This window comes from Brassica napus, chromosome C9, assembly GCF_020379485.1.
Source record: "Brassica napus cultivar Da-Ae chromosome C9, Da-Ae, whole genome shotgun sequence".
Taxonomy (NCBI): domain Eukaryota; kingdom Viridiplantae; phylum Streptophyta; class Magnoliopsida; order Brassicales; family Brassicaceae; genus Brassica; species Brassica napus.
The window spans coordinates 41,062,036-41,076,720 of NC_063452.1; the positions used below are offsets into that span (position 1 = coordinate 41,062,036).

At 42.1% G+C, this 14,685-nt stretch overlaps 1 protein-coding gene across 1 annotated transcript; it reads left to right on the forward strand.

Annotated features, from left to right (window-relative positions):
* Positions 1-9,889: 9,889 nt before the first annotated feature.
* LOC125592987 lies at positions 9,890-14,685 on the forward strand. Its single transcript, XM_048768781.1, has one exon. It carries the CDS (start codon positions 9,890-9,892, stop codon positions 13,568-13,570), a length of 3,681 nt encoding a protein of 1,226 aa, XP_048624738.1. The 3' UTR covers positions 13,571-14,685.

Consider the following 14,685-nt stretch of genomic DNA (forward strand, 5'->3'; position numbering starts at 1 on the left):
AACCCTAAACCCAAACCCCAAACTTAGATGCTATAGGGTTTGGGTTAAGGTTTACGGTTTGGGTTTAGGGTCTAAGACTTGGGTTTAGGGTATAGGATTTAGGTTTATAGTCTATTTTTTGGGTTTAAGGTATATAATTTGGGTTTAGGGTCTAGGATTAGGGTTTAGGGTATAGGGTTTGGGTTTAGGGGTTAGAATTTGGGTTTAGAATTTAGGGTATAGGGTTTAGAATTTAAGATTTAGGGTTTCTTTGGAAGCGTTAACGTCGTTAAAATTAGTGTTTTTATTTTTTGTATCTATTTTTTATTTAATTTAATATTTTTTAATTAATAATCTATGTGTCACTTTGATTGGTCCTAAAGGGTGTGGTGAATTTAAAGGTTAACCTAAGTTTTGTTCAAATATTAACTAAGGTTAAACCATTTGAAAACTAAACAAGTGAAATATAAACACTTGAAAAACAAAACTCTCGGTATCTAGTGCCCTCCAACGGTCATCAAATTGTACTTTCACTTCTTAATCGTGTAAACCTATTGTCAAAGTTTAAGAGCGGGCAAGCATAGAATCCAAGCCGTCTTAGACTCTTAGCTCAGTGGTAGTGTGCGTGAACTTTAATCACGTGGCTGTGGGTTTGATGACCACAGACGGCGATCTTCATTTCTCTTTTTACTGTTTTTTTTCTTTCTTTTTTTGAGGAACACTGTTTTTTTCTTTCTAAATTATGTAAAAAGAAAAGCTCAAAAAGTATTGCGGTTTTTGGCCGCCCAACCCTAATAAAAACAAACCTAATTGCCAACACGAAGGCGGAGTTGTCTCTGGGTGAACTCCGTCGTTCCTGGTCGTGATGAACATGGAGACGAGGAGCGAGGGAGGGATGAGTAACACGGTGATGTGTGTGTTAACAGACCCTGAAGGAACTCACTTAGGTTCTTCAATGTATATTACTCAGACTGCTGGTCCTCTGCAGCTTACTCAGCTCGTCAACAAGTTCCGCAACAACGTAACACCATCTTCTTTTCACCTTTTCTGAAGTATAACTTCTTCGAAGGAAATGATTTTGCAGAAACTTTTTTTTATTTACTCTGTTAATTGTTAATTGTCCAGGAGGAGATGTTGCCTTACAGTTTCTATGTATCAGACGAAGAGCTTCTTGTACCTGTTGGAACTTACATAGAGAATAACAAAGGTTAAAAAAACAGAAAAAAAAAACACACACACACTCTTTGAATCAGCTCGGTTTGGTGTGTCTTATCCCTACAAAACTCTGTGTGTGTGTTTCAGTGTCTGTGGAGAAGGTTTTGACGATCGTTTATTAACAACAAGCTGTGTTCCGTATTCGTCCGGTTAACCGTTGCTCACAAACATTTGCTGGTGTGTCTCATCATACTTCTTGTTCTGTTTTTTTTCTTTCTTCTTTTAGTCTCATTAATTTTTATCAGTTAAGAGATATAACCTGGGTTTTAAATGGCTAGTGGCGACTCAAAGCGAGCAAGTGGTCGCCAAGCGCCATGGCGCCACAGGCGAGCGCCATGTGTATGCCTCACACAAAAGGAATTCAAAACAACTATATAATAATACTTCCTTTAAGTTCAATGAAAAATATGTATGTTTAAAACCAAAACACCAAATCCACTATAGTTGAATCCTAAATAGCAAAACACCCAAGTCTTAATAGCAAAACAACAAATAAAAATACCAAATCAAAACACCAAGTCCTTAAACACTAAACCTCAGATTCAGAATTATGATCTTCATACTCTAACTCATACACAAAACCAAAGTCATCTAACTCATCCTTCCTCAGCCATAATAAAACTTAAACACAGAAGAGAAAAGTATGATCAAGGGATATTTGGGAAGGGTTAAACGTGATAGAGGAGAAAAATATGATTACGGCACTACAAGAAAACAGCGACATACCGAGGGAAAAAATCGTCGGTATGTCGTCGGAATCATGTTATTCCGACGACATACCGACAAAACAAGTCCTCGGAAATAACTCCTCGGAAATTCCATTTTCCTTGGAAATCCTTCGGAATTTTCCGACGGAATTCTGAGGAAACAAATTTCCGAGGAAACTCCGACGACCACCAGTTCGTCGGAAATCTCCTCGGAATATATCGAGGGAAAACGTCCTCGGAATTTACCTCGGAAGTTCCGACGAAATGTTCCTCGGAATTTTCATCGGAAAATTCGGAGGAAATGAACCCTCGGAAAATTCCGAGGAACAAGGGTCCCTCGGTATATTCCGAGGAACATGTCCCTCGGTATATTCCGAGGTTTTATTTCCTCGGAATTTGAACCCTCGGAAAATTCCGAGGAACTAGTCCCTCGGTGTATTCCGAGGGTTTATTTCCTCGGAATTTGAACCCTAGGAAAATTCCGAGGAATTAGTCCCTCGGTATATTCCGAGGGTTCATTTCCTCGGAATTTTAAAAAAATTAATTTTTTTTTTAAAAATAAAATTTTTGAAATTTAAATTCGAAAATATAAAATTAAAATTAAAATTGAAATCATATTAGTTAATATTCAAAGTTGTACAAATAAAAATAAAACATTCCGAGTTTTAGAAAAAAAAAAACTACGGGTCTGGCACGTCCGGGAACACCTCGTTCGGGTACATCCTCTGCATCATCTCCATCATTTGCTGGTTCAACCTCCTCTGTGTCTCATAGCCCACCTGTTGAGCCGCCATCTGGGTCTCCAACAAAGATATGCGATCACCTTTGTCCTTCAACTGAGCCGTAAGTACTTCTGGATCAACAAAGGGCGGTGGTGCAGAAGGAGGAACCGACCGGGTGCAACGACCCAAACCGACCAAACGTCCCTTCTTCTTTGGAACCGACTGAAATAGAAAATAGCCAAATTTAAATCAAGAAATAAATGAATTAAACTTTAAAAAAAAGAACTTACGGATTCAACGATTTCGTTGATTCGAAACCGGGACAAGTTGGTCGAAGCCGTCGAAGCGTCATCCTCGGTTTGAAGCTGAGACACTTCGTCCTGCACCTGAGTTTGGACCAGGGTGACCACTTCCCTCACAAGACCGTCATCAATCTGGCCGGTCTTCTTGTTGGTATACGCCCTCTTCATTAGGGCGAGATCATCAACCGGCTCGCCATCATTTTCTTCCGCCTTGAAAAAAACATAAATTAATGAAACATTAGAAATTAGAAGAAATGCACAAAAAATAAAATTTCAAAATTTAAATAATTGAAGAAAAAGCGACTGAACTTACCATGCGATCTCCCAGAAAGGCAATAGATTGAGCACCCAAGTTATGCTTGAAGACGCTCTTCCCTTTACGGTCGCTCCTGCGGTTGGTGGAGTTGGTGGAAGAAGTTTCTTTCGTCTCTTCCTTATCCCAATGCGCACACAACTCCGTCCAGACCGTGTTGTTTATGGACTTTGGGACCTTTTAATAAAAAAAAAGAAAATAGTTAAATAAATTAAAAAATCGTTTAATAAATTTAAAAAATTGTTTAATAAATTAAAAACAAACCTTGTTGATTTCCCACTTCTTCTTCCACTCGTGGATCTGCTTCTCATAGTTGTCCATAACTTTATGGACGAAGTGGTGATAGATAAAGAGCGTCTCATCGGAATTCCAGTTGAACTCTTGCCGAAAAAAAAACACAATTAGTAGAAAATTTATATTAAAGATTAAAAATATAAGTAAAAAATTAGAATACTTACTGCAAACTGACGAAACCACAGATGCTGCTTGTCGGTAGGGAAGTGAGTGAAAGTCGGATGTCCCCTGTCGAGGGCCGAGTACATCATACGGTTGATCCATGCGCTGATCCCGTTCCCGGATCGGTTGAACCTAATAAAAAGGACAAACGGTTAATAATGAATCAAATTTTAAAGAAAAAAAAAATATGTTTAATTACCATGTTTGACCCCGTCCATGTGGATACGGAGTGAGATAGGGAAGATGGTCACGACCGGGCTGTCGAACCAACTCCGCAACACTCATCACTCCCGGAGGACCCGGAGGAGCAGGAGCGGGTGCAGCAGCGGCAGCGAGAGGAGCAGGAGCGGGTGCAGCAGCGGCAGCGAGAGGAGCAGGAGCGGGTGCAGCAGAGGGAGATGTATGGTAGGAGCTGTGGGGCGAAGGGGAATCCCTAAAATGGCTGGAATCACGAGACTGGCTCCCCGTAACACCACGACCACGACGCTGTCGAGGCCGGGTCTGATCATCATGAGACCTGTAAATTAAAAAAAAAAATATTTAATAAATATAGAAATATATAAATGGGCAAATCTCCAAAATAGCACATTTCTAAGTTTATATCACAAAAATAGCACTCAAAAACTAAAATGACCAAAATAGCACCTTTCTAAGTTTATCCTTTGAAAATTTTAATTTTTTTATTTTTCAAAATTTGAAATCTTATCCCCAAAACCTCATTTCTCAACTCTAACCCCTAAACCCTAAACTCTAAACCCTAAACCCTAAACTCAAAACCCTAAACCCTAAACCATGAACTCTAAACCCTAAACCCTAAACTCTAAACCCTAAACCCTAAACCCTAAACCCTAAACCCTACAATCTAAACCCTAAACTCTAAACCCTAAACCCTAAATCCTAAACCCCACCCTTTAACTCTAAACCCTAAGTTTGTGACTTTTGATAAAACATTAAGTGCTATTTTTGTGACTTTTGACCTTGAGTGCTAGTTTGGGAACAAAAACTTGATTTAGTGCTATTTTTGTCTTTTTCTCTATATAAATTAAAAAAAAAAATTTTTTAAATCCCAAATAATAGTTTTTAATCACAAAAAAAGATTTATAAATATTAAAAATGTTTAATAAATATAGAAATTTATATAATATAAATATATATATATATATTTTTTAAAAAAAATCCCAAATAATAGTTTTTAATCACAAAAAAAGATTTATATATATTAAAAATGTTTAATAAATATATAAAAATAGTTCTAATAAACAAAAAATAGTTTTAATAAATAAAAAATAGTTTAATAATTACAAAAAATAGTTTTAATAATATTAAAAATGTTTAATAAATATAGAAATTTATAAAATATATATATATATATTTTTTTAAATCCCAAATAATAGTTTTTAATCAAAAAAAAGTTTTATAGATATTAAAAATGTTTTGTAAAATCCAAAAAATTAAATTTATATACAAAAAACGTTTTGTAAAATCCAAAAAATCGAATTTATATACAAAAATCGTTTTGTAAAATAAAAAAATCGAATTTTTACACAAAAATTGAATTTATATACAAAAATCGATTTTATAAATACAAAAAAAAATAAAAAAAATATAAAAAAATTCTAAATCAATTCAATAAAACAAATTATTCAACCAAATCACAATTCTAAACCTATTATACAACCAAATCACAATCCTAACCAATCACCCCAACAAAAATCTATCAAATCTACAGAAAAACCTAACAAATAGAACCTAAGAGAGTGGGATAGGGTCCTTACATGATTTGTGTAAGAGAAGGGGGAGATCGCCGGAGATATCGTCGGAATTCAGGGGGAAATCGCCGGAGAGGAGAGAGGAGCCGTACAGAGGAAGAACAGAGAAATGGGGAAGAAGAAGCGGCTCGTGGTTATAAAACCTAGGGTCCGACGGATACTATCCGTTGGAATTCCGTCGGAATTCTAATTTCAATTTTCGCAAAATATTTGCCCGGCTAAATGAAAATATTCCGAGGAAATTCCGACGGATACTAAAATATCCGTCGGAATTCCGTCGGAGTATTCCGAGGAAATACCGAGGAACTAGTGTTTGGGGTTTCAAAACATCAATTTTTTTTGCCGTATTTCATTTCTTATACAAATGTAATGCATACCATTGAGGATTCTTTGTATAGATGATCATAAACCATGAAATAACAAATTTCAAAACGAATTGAAAGTATTCCCTTTACCGTTCATTAAAGTGTATAAGTGTTTCTCTTATGTTGTGGGGATTTCGTTCATACAATCGGAAAAGTGTTTATTATAGGGTAAGGAACAAATTTTTGACTTCATAATCAGTCTAAGACACTTAATAAGGGTTATATAAGTGTTATTCAAACCGCAAAACGTTGTTTTCGGTTTATAAACCCTATTTCCTCGGAATTTCCTCGGAATATTCCGAGGGAATTCCGAGGAAACCCTTATCTTCCTCGGAATTCCGTCGGAATTTTCCGAGGAAATACCGAGGAACTAGTGTTTGGGGTTTCAAAACATCAATTTTTTTTGCCGTATTTCATTTCTTATACAATTGTAATGCATACCATTGAGGATTCTTTGTATAGATGATCATAAACCATGAAATAACAAATTTCAAAACGAATTGAAAGTATTCCCTTTACCGTTCATTAAAGTGTATAAGTGTTTCTCTTATGTTGTGGGGATTTCGTTCATACAATCGGAAAAGTATTTATTATAGGGTAAGGAACAAATTTTTGACTTCATAATCAGTCTAAGACACTTAATAAGGGTTATATAAGTGTTATTCAAACCGCAAAATGTTGTTTTCGGTTTAAAAACCCTATTTCCTCGGAATTTCCTCGGAATATTCAGAGGGAATTCCGAGGAAACCCTTATCTTCCTCGGAATTCCGTCGGAATATTCCGAGGAAATACCGAGGAACTAGTGTTTGGGGTTTCAAAACATCAATTTTTTTTTGCCGTATTCCTTGTTGGACCCGAATATGACCCTCAGGTGAGGTACCGATAAGCGTGAGCTAGCATGTGGGTTGCGATAAGCCCATCATAACAAAGGGAGCTGAAAGCCGAGCTGACGACTGGACCTGGGAAACATCATAGCAGAGGTCACGACAGAAAGTGAGCTAACACCTTAAGAGACTCGGTCAAGAGGAGCCTAAAGCGAGCTCCGTAATTGAAGCCAAATATCTAGGAGAACAGTTGAAGGGTTGCCAACGAAACCTAGACTATATAAAGACGGAGAAGATAAAAGACAAGCCATCTCTTTTCCATATATCAACTTTTGTACTAGATTAAAAGCATTACGTATTCTTTAGCAGTCATCTCAAGATACATTCCTTTGTATTCATCATCTTTCAACTCATCAATAAAATCATATTCATTCTTCAAGTTTATTTACGGGATTCAGCCCACGATTCTCATTCATCTCTCTTGACCTAACCTAAATCTAAGAAGTGAAACCTTGTCTCTCACAATTGGCGCCGTCTGTGGGGACAAATAATCGAATCCCTTTCTCTAAAGCTTAAAGGATGAATCCATTAGATGGAACGAATCCATCTAACCCCGATCAATCGAACCAGAGCAATAGCTCACCGAACCGCACTGCTCCGGGGGCAAATAACCCGAGAGCCTCCGGAGGGACCAACTTTGGGTCCTCAGCCCTCAATAACCCATCGCATCAATCCGCTCCGAACCAAACGGAAGATCAGCTTTCTGAGATCCGTCGGATGATGCTCCAGTTAGTGGACAAAGCTCAAGAGACCGAGCGAACGGTGCAACAGTTAGCCGAACGGCAGCAACAGTTCGAAGAGATAACCAGATCTCAATCCGCAACGACCCAACCGTCCGTCCACCAGGGAAGAGGAGTCACTTTCCATGAACGGTTAGCCGACCCTTCCTTCCCTAGAGAGCGCCTGAACTTCTCCCCTGATAGCCCAGGTGCAGAAGGGCAGGAACCTGCTTTCCGAACGCCTCGCGCTAGGACAGCTCCTGCGTTTACCCCTCCTATCACCAGCACCATGGGGAGCAATGTAGCTACAACTAGCTCCATGCCTGATCGAAACACCGGTGGGAGCACCCGTTTGCCTCCACCGCCACCTCCTTCCGGGTCTGGAGCAGGAACCAACATACCGTCCGGGGCCAGAACATCAGCTTCAGTGTTTCAAGCTAGGGTTTCAACCCCAAGCACAGACGAATACCAAAGAACGGATGCTGATCCTGCAGCTCTCCGCACTAACCTCGCTCGGAGCCTAAGGACCAATATGCGACCTATTTCGCCAGCTAGCTGGGAAGACGACCGAGCTCGGTCTCACCAGGAACCTGCTCGCCGAGTATCTGATAATGACCCAAATGTCCTTCCCTTCGAGGGACCTGACGCAATTCGCAGGTACATGGAGCGAACCCACGCAGCTCTCCAGAAATTGGGAGCTCAAGTTCACAAGGTAACGAGCTCAGCTCCCGAAATCGAGAGCTTAATTGAGGAGACTCGTGGAACTCCGTTCACCGATAGAATTGCCAACTCTTACATAAGAGATACTCGAAAAATTAAAATTCCTGAATACGATGGGAACGCAGACCCAAAGGCCTATTTAAGAGCCTTCCGATTAGCTATCGTTAAAGCTCACTTCACAAAGGAAGAGTGTGATGCAGGATATTGCAGAACATTTGCCGAAAACCTGATCGGAACAGCCCTCGAATGGTTCTCCAGCCTCGAGCCGAACTCTATAGACAGTTTCGATCAATTGGCTAACGCCTTTATGAAGCAATATTCAACTCACATCCTGAAACAAGCGTCTGAGGCTGACCTCTGGAAGATCAGACAAGGACTGGAAGACTCACTGCGAGTCTACATCGAAAAGTTCAGAGCAGTAAGAACTAAACTCTCGAATCCCAACGATCAGGTAGCCATTGAGGCTCTTAGGAGAGGTCTCTGGTATAAATCAGGTTTCTTCTCGGAGCTAACGCTAAATCCCCCTCCAACCATCGATGACGCCCTCCATAAGGCCTCTAGATACATTACCTTGGAGGAGGAAATGGCAGCATTAGATAAGCTCCACAGAAAACCCCAGAGTCACCCGAAAGGCGAAGCCTCCGATGGAAAGGGACCTCACAAAAGAGGTAGCTCCCGAAATAATCAGACCCAGGGAGAACATTCTTACGTAGTCGAGGAAGACAAGGAAGAAAAACCTGTCGCCGCGACAGCTAAAGCCCCCTGGTCCAAAGGTTATGACGAGAGCAAACATTGCTCTTACCACGATCGAAAGGGACATTCAACCGAAGAATGTTGGGACCTCCAACGACAACTGGCTGCTAAATTCGCAGCCGGAGAAATAAAAGATGTGGACCTCAAAAAGCCACAACCTTATCAGAAGAGAGGTCCCAGAGATAGCTCTCCGAAACGCGAGAGGTCACCTGAAAAAGAAACAGACTCACCACCCCCAGCTCCCAAAAAGAGAGTCGAGATGATCCTTGGAAAGTTTCCACAAGGAAAAAGCCTACAAATCGAGGCCCTCTTGAGTAAACCACCTCCCCAATCGAGCCCTGGCTCAAGGGTCGATTACATCCTTGGAGGGTCCGGTGTGTGTCAAGACTCCGTTAACTCTATTAAAAGTCACGTACGGAAAGCTGTGTCAAACACTCAGTCCAAACCGACCAAGCCTGAGTCTAACACTAAGATCTCTTTCTGGGAGAGCGAGACATTAGACCTCGATAGACCTCACGACGATGCCCTTGTCATAACATTAAATATAGCAGGGTACGAGGTACCTAAGCTCATGATCGACACCGGAAGCTCCGTCGATCTTATTTTCTACAACGCACTAAAGGGAATGGAAATAGACGACTACGAAATTGTCGACCAGAAATCCAACCTCGTAGGTTTCTCAGGTGAAACAGCCACCTCATTGGGAACAATTAAGCTCCCAATTATAGCTGGCGGAGTCATGAAAATGACCAACTTCATAATTGTCGACAAACCATCCCCTTTCCACGCAATCCTCGGAAGGCCTTGGATTCATAAGATGAAAGCAGTAGCTTCAACTTATCACCAATGCGTGAAATTTCCAACAACCAACGGAATAGCTACCATACACGGTAGCCAAAAGATTTCAAGGATCTGTTACCTGGGAGGATTCGAAATCATAAAAGAATCCCCCCAATAGCAATTACAGATCCAGGAGAGTCGCGAAATGCAACGAAATATCCGAGGTCCCCCTAAGAACCTCACCGAAAAAGTTAGCATCGACGACTCAAACCCTGAGAAACAGGTGAGCATCGGATCCGAGCTACCTCTCGAAACCAAAAAGGAGCTCGTCGAATTCCTAAAACAGAATATCAAAACTTTCGCATGGACCACCAGCGACATGAAAGGCATAGATGCAAATGTCACCACTCATAAGCTCAATGTAGACCCTACTTTTAAACCGATCAAACAGAAACGTCGTAAGCTAGGTCTAGAAAAAGCCCAAGCTGTCAACGACGAGGTCGATCGACTAACAAAGGCCGGGTCCATCCGAGAGGTACAATACCCCGATTGGCTAGCTAACCCAGTGGTAGTAAAAAAGAAGAATGGGAAATGGAGAATCTGTGTAGACTTCACCGATTTAAACAAAGCCTGTCCTAAGGACAGCTTCCCGTTACCTCATATCGATCGTTTGGTCGAAGCAACGGCTGGACACCAGCTCTTGTCCTTTATGGATGCCTTTTCAGGATATAACCAGATTATGATGGATCCTGAGGATCAAGAGAAAACCGCATTCATAACTGAACGAGGAACCTATTGTTACAAGGTCATGCCGTTTGGTTTGAAAAACGCGGGAGCTACCTATCAAAGGTTAGTAAATAAAATGTTCGCTGGACAACTCGGAAAAACCATGGAAGTCTACATCGACGACATGTTAGTCAAATCCTCAAAGGGGGAGGACCACATCTCCCATCTAAGAGAATGTTTCGAAATCCTCAACAAATACGACATGAAGCTAAACCCAGCTAAGTGTACCTTCGGAGTACCTTCCGGCGAATTCCTAGGTTACCTCGTAACCGAAAGAGGCATCGAAGCCAACCCGAAACAAATAGCGACATTCCTAGAAATGCCATCACCTAAAACGACCAGAGAGGTACAAAGATTGACCGGACGGATCGCAGCACTAAATCGATTCATCTCCAGGTCCACCGATAAATGCCTTCCATTCTATAAACTTCTGAAAAATAATAAGAAGTTCTTATGGGATGAAAAGTGCGAAGAAGCCTTCAAACAGCTGAAGGCTTACCTCTCGGAACCTCCGATACTATCCAAACCTGTAGTAGGAGAACCACTGTACCTGTACCTCGCCGTGTCGGCAGCTGCAGTCAGCGGAGTGCTAGTACGAGAGGAACAAAACGAACAGAGACCTGTCTATTATACTAGCAAAAGCTTAATAGACGCCGAGACGAGATATCCCACCATGGAAAAACTAGCCCTAGCAGTCGTGACAGCCGCCAGGAAGCTGCGACCTTATTTCCAATCGCACTCGATCATCGTAATGACCTCACAACCATTACGGACGATTCTGCATAGCCCTAGCCAATCCGGACGATTAGCAAAATGGGCTATAGAGCTCAGCGAGTACGACATCGAGTACAGACCCCGAGCAGCAGCAAAAGCTCAGGTCCTCGCCGATTTCGTTATTGAGCTAGCATCCGGACATCTAGACCAGGAAACAGAGGCTCCGAAATGGAGCCTATACGTGGACGGAGCCTCGTCAAGGCAAGGCTCCGGTGTCGGTTTAAGACTAACCTCCTCAGCCGGAGAAACCATCGAACAATCCTATAGACTTGGATTTAACGCTTCCAACAACGAGGCCGAGTACGAAGCACTAATCGCTGGATTAAAGCTCGCCCTGAGCCTCGGAATTCGGGAGCTAAACGCCTACAGCGACTCGCAGCTGGTAGCTAGCCAGTTTCACGGGGAATACGAAACAAGGGACGAAAGAATGGGGGCATACCTCGAGGTCGTCCTAAACCTCACAAAGCAGTTTGACAAGTTCGAGCTAACGAGGATCCCACGAGGGGAGAACTCCTCAGCAGACGCGCTCGCCGCATTAGCTTCCACATCCGACCCTCTCGTAAAACGAATTATACCCGTGGAAGGAATCGAGAAGCCAAGTATCGACATAGCTACCAAGGCTGAGATGGATAGCAAACCAAAGGAAAAAATAGAGGATAACAGCCTCCCGACGGTAGCTACCCAAGTTTTCACGACATTCTGGTTCCCGAAAACTAGAACACGCAGCTTCAGAAAGCACACCTCCAGGAAAGCAACCCAGAACCCGGAAAACAACGACAAAAGTGAAGGTACTCACCGAAGTTCAGACTCCCTAGAGCCTAACTCTACGAGTACCTCCGGGGGCACCATCCAGACCTCGGAGCCACTTGTCTATAAAATCCAAACAAGAAGCCGCACCGCTCTTAAAAACGCATCTAGGAACGCTACACAAACCACAGGGGATAACGAGGAAATTGGAGATATTCCTCAGAACCCAGAACCTACTCCAACAAATATCTCCGGGGGCACCACGGCACCAGGTCCCGAACAGGAATCTCCCTCCTCTCTTCACAACAAAGTTGTAGGAAGAGAAGACTGGAGAATACCGATCATGGATTACATCCTAGAGGGAAAAATTCCACCCAACAAGTGGGAGGCTCGAAAACTCAAAGCTTTAGCAGCAAGATACTGTATAATCGAGTCAGCCCTCCACAAACGAAGTGTCTCCGGACCTTACCTAAAATGCGTTCACGGCCTAGTAGCTATGAAACTCATGAAGGAAATGCACGACGGTTCCTGTGGAAACCATTCCGGAGGCAGAGCCTTAGCCATCCGAATAAAAAGGCAAGGCTACTTCTGGCCTACCATTATCGCAGATTGTGAGGTCTACTCCTCATCGTGCGACAAATGCCAAAGGCATGCACCGATCATACACCAACCAGCGGAAAAGCTGTCTAACATATCAGCTCCCTACCCATTCATGAGGTGGTCTATGGACATTATAGGTCCATTAGTACCTTCAGGGAAAGGAAAGAAGTTACTAAACCTCCTGGTCCTAACCGACTACTTCACGAAATGGATTGAAGCTGAAGCTTTCCAACAAATAAACAGATTCGAGGTCGAAGGATTTGTTTGGAAAAACATCGTATGCAGGCATGGCGTCCCATACGAAATCGTAACCGACAATGGAGGACAGTTCATATCCCACGACTTCAAAAGTTTCTGCGATAAATGGAACATCCGCCTCACCTTCTCATCACCTCGGCGACCTCAAGGGAACGGACAGGCGGAGGCTGCCAACAAATCAGTTTTAGCAAACCTCAAGAAACGCCTAGGAGCCCAAAAGGAGCTTTGGTCGGAAAAACTACCCGAAGTACTATGGGCCTGCCGAACCACCCCACGAAAAGCTACAGAGGAAACTCCCTTCTCCTTAGCTTATGGGATGGAGGCTGTCGTCCCAGCAGAAACCACCGCAGGTAGCCTCAGACGGGAGCTCTGCACCTCAAATCCCGCAGCTAATAACCAGCTCCTGATGGATAGCCTCGACTTGATCGAGGAAAGACGAGACCAAGCCTTGCTTCGCATTCAAAATTATCAGCAAGCAATGGCACGACACTACAATTCCAAAGTAAGGCCCCGACAGTTCGCCGTAGGGGACCTAGTGCTTAGGAAAGTGTTCGAAGGAACAAAGGAACCGGGAGCTGGAAAGTTAGGAACCAACTGGGAAGGACCCTACCGAATTATCCACATAGTACGACCCGGAGTTTACAAACTCCAGAAGGTACGAACCGGGGTACCTGAAATCCGATCGTGGAATGCCACGAACCTCAAAAGATACTATCATTAGGTACCTAAAACCCCTGAACTACGTTTGGCTTGATCCCTTGACTGGGTACGTAGGCAACTCCGTCATGAGTGCAGCCCCAACCTCTTCTCACCAACCTCCTCACCTAAGCCAAAGGGGCAGGTGTTACCAAGAACACTTAGCCTAAAAATAGTTACTGTGTAAATAATCTGAATCATGTATTCTCTGATATCTGATATTAATAAAACGATTGATTCAGTTTCAAAAACATCAAAGGTCTTAAAACCCTCCAAGAAAATTTAGGTCCCCCTAAATCGGGACCTAAGCTCAACAATCTCGAATACATTCAGGTCCCTGAAAACCTGAACCTAAGGTCTTAAAATCCTTAATACACCCAGAGGTCTTAAAATCCTTAACATAAACTAAGGTCTTAAAATCCTTAACAATCAGCAAGGTCTTAAAATCCTTAACAATCAGCAAGGTCTTAAAATCCTTAACAATCAGCAAGGTCCTAAAATCCTTAACAATCAGCAAGGTCTTAAAATCCTTAACAATCAGCAAGGTCCTAAAATCCTTAACAATCAACCAGGTCCTAAAATCCTAATCAAAACCAGAAGGTCTTGAAACCCTTATCAAAATCGAAAAGTCTTAAAATCCTAAAGAATCAGGAAAATCCCGAAATTCCTCAATTCCATCCGTTAAACTTCAAAGGCCTCGAAGTCCTTCGAATTAACTCAGGTCCCTATGAATCTAAATAAAGGTTCCTACGAACCTGAACAACCAGGTCCCAGAACCTTACGAATCGGACTCAGGTCCCCGAGCTAAAATCAAGAACTCCTCTTTAAGGTTATCACGACCGAATATCCATTAAGCTAAATGCTTATCATAAATAAAGACTAAAGGTCCTAATCCGACTCAACGATGACGGCACACAACTCATCTGAGATTCGCAATCACTATGATTAAATGAAACGAGGTTAAGTTCAAAAACTTAAAACAGAAATAATAGCCACGATTTAAACATAAGAAAGGGTTTAAAAACCTCCCCAGGCTATTGAAATCCAGCAAGCGTTAAGGTTTAAAGGCCTCCTCAGGCACTAAGTCATAAAACATAACGAAACAAAGCCCTTAGGCCGAAGTCTTAAAAACACAAAACA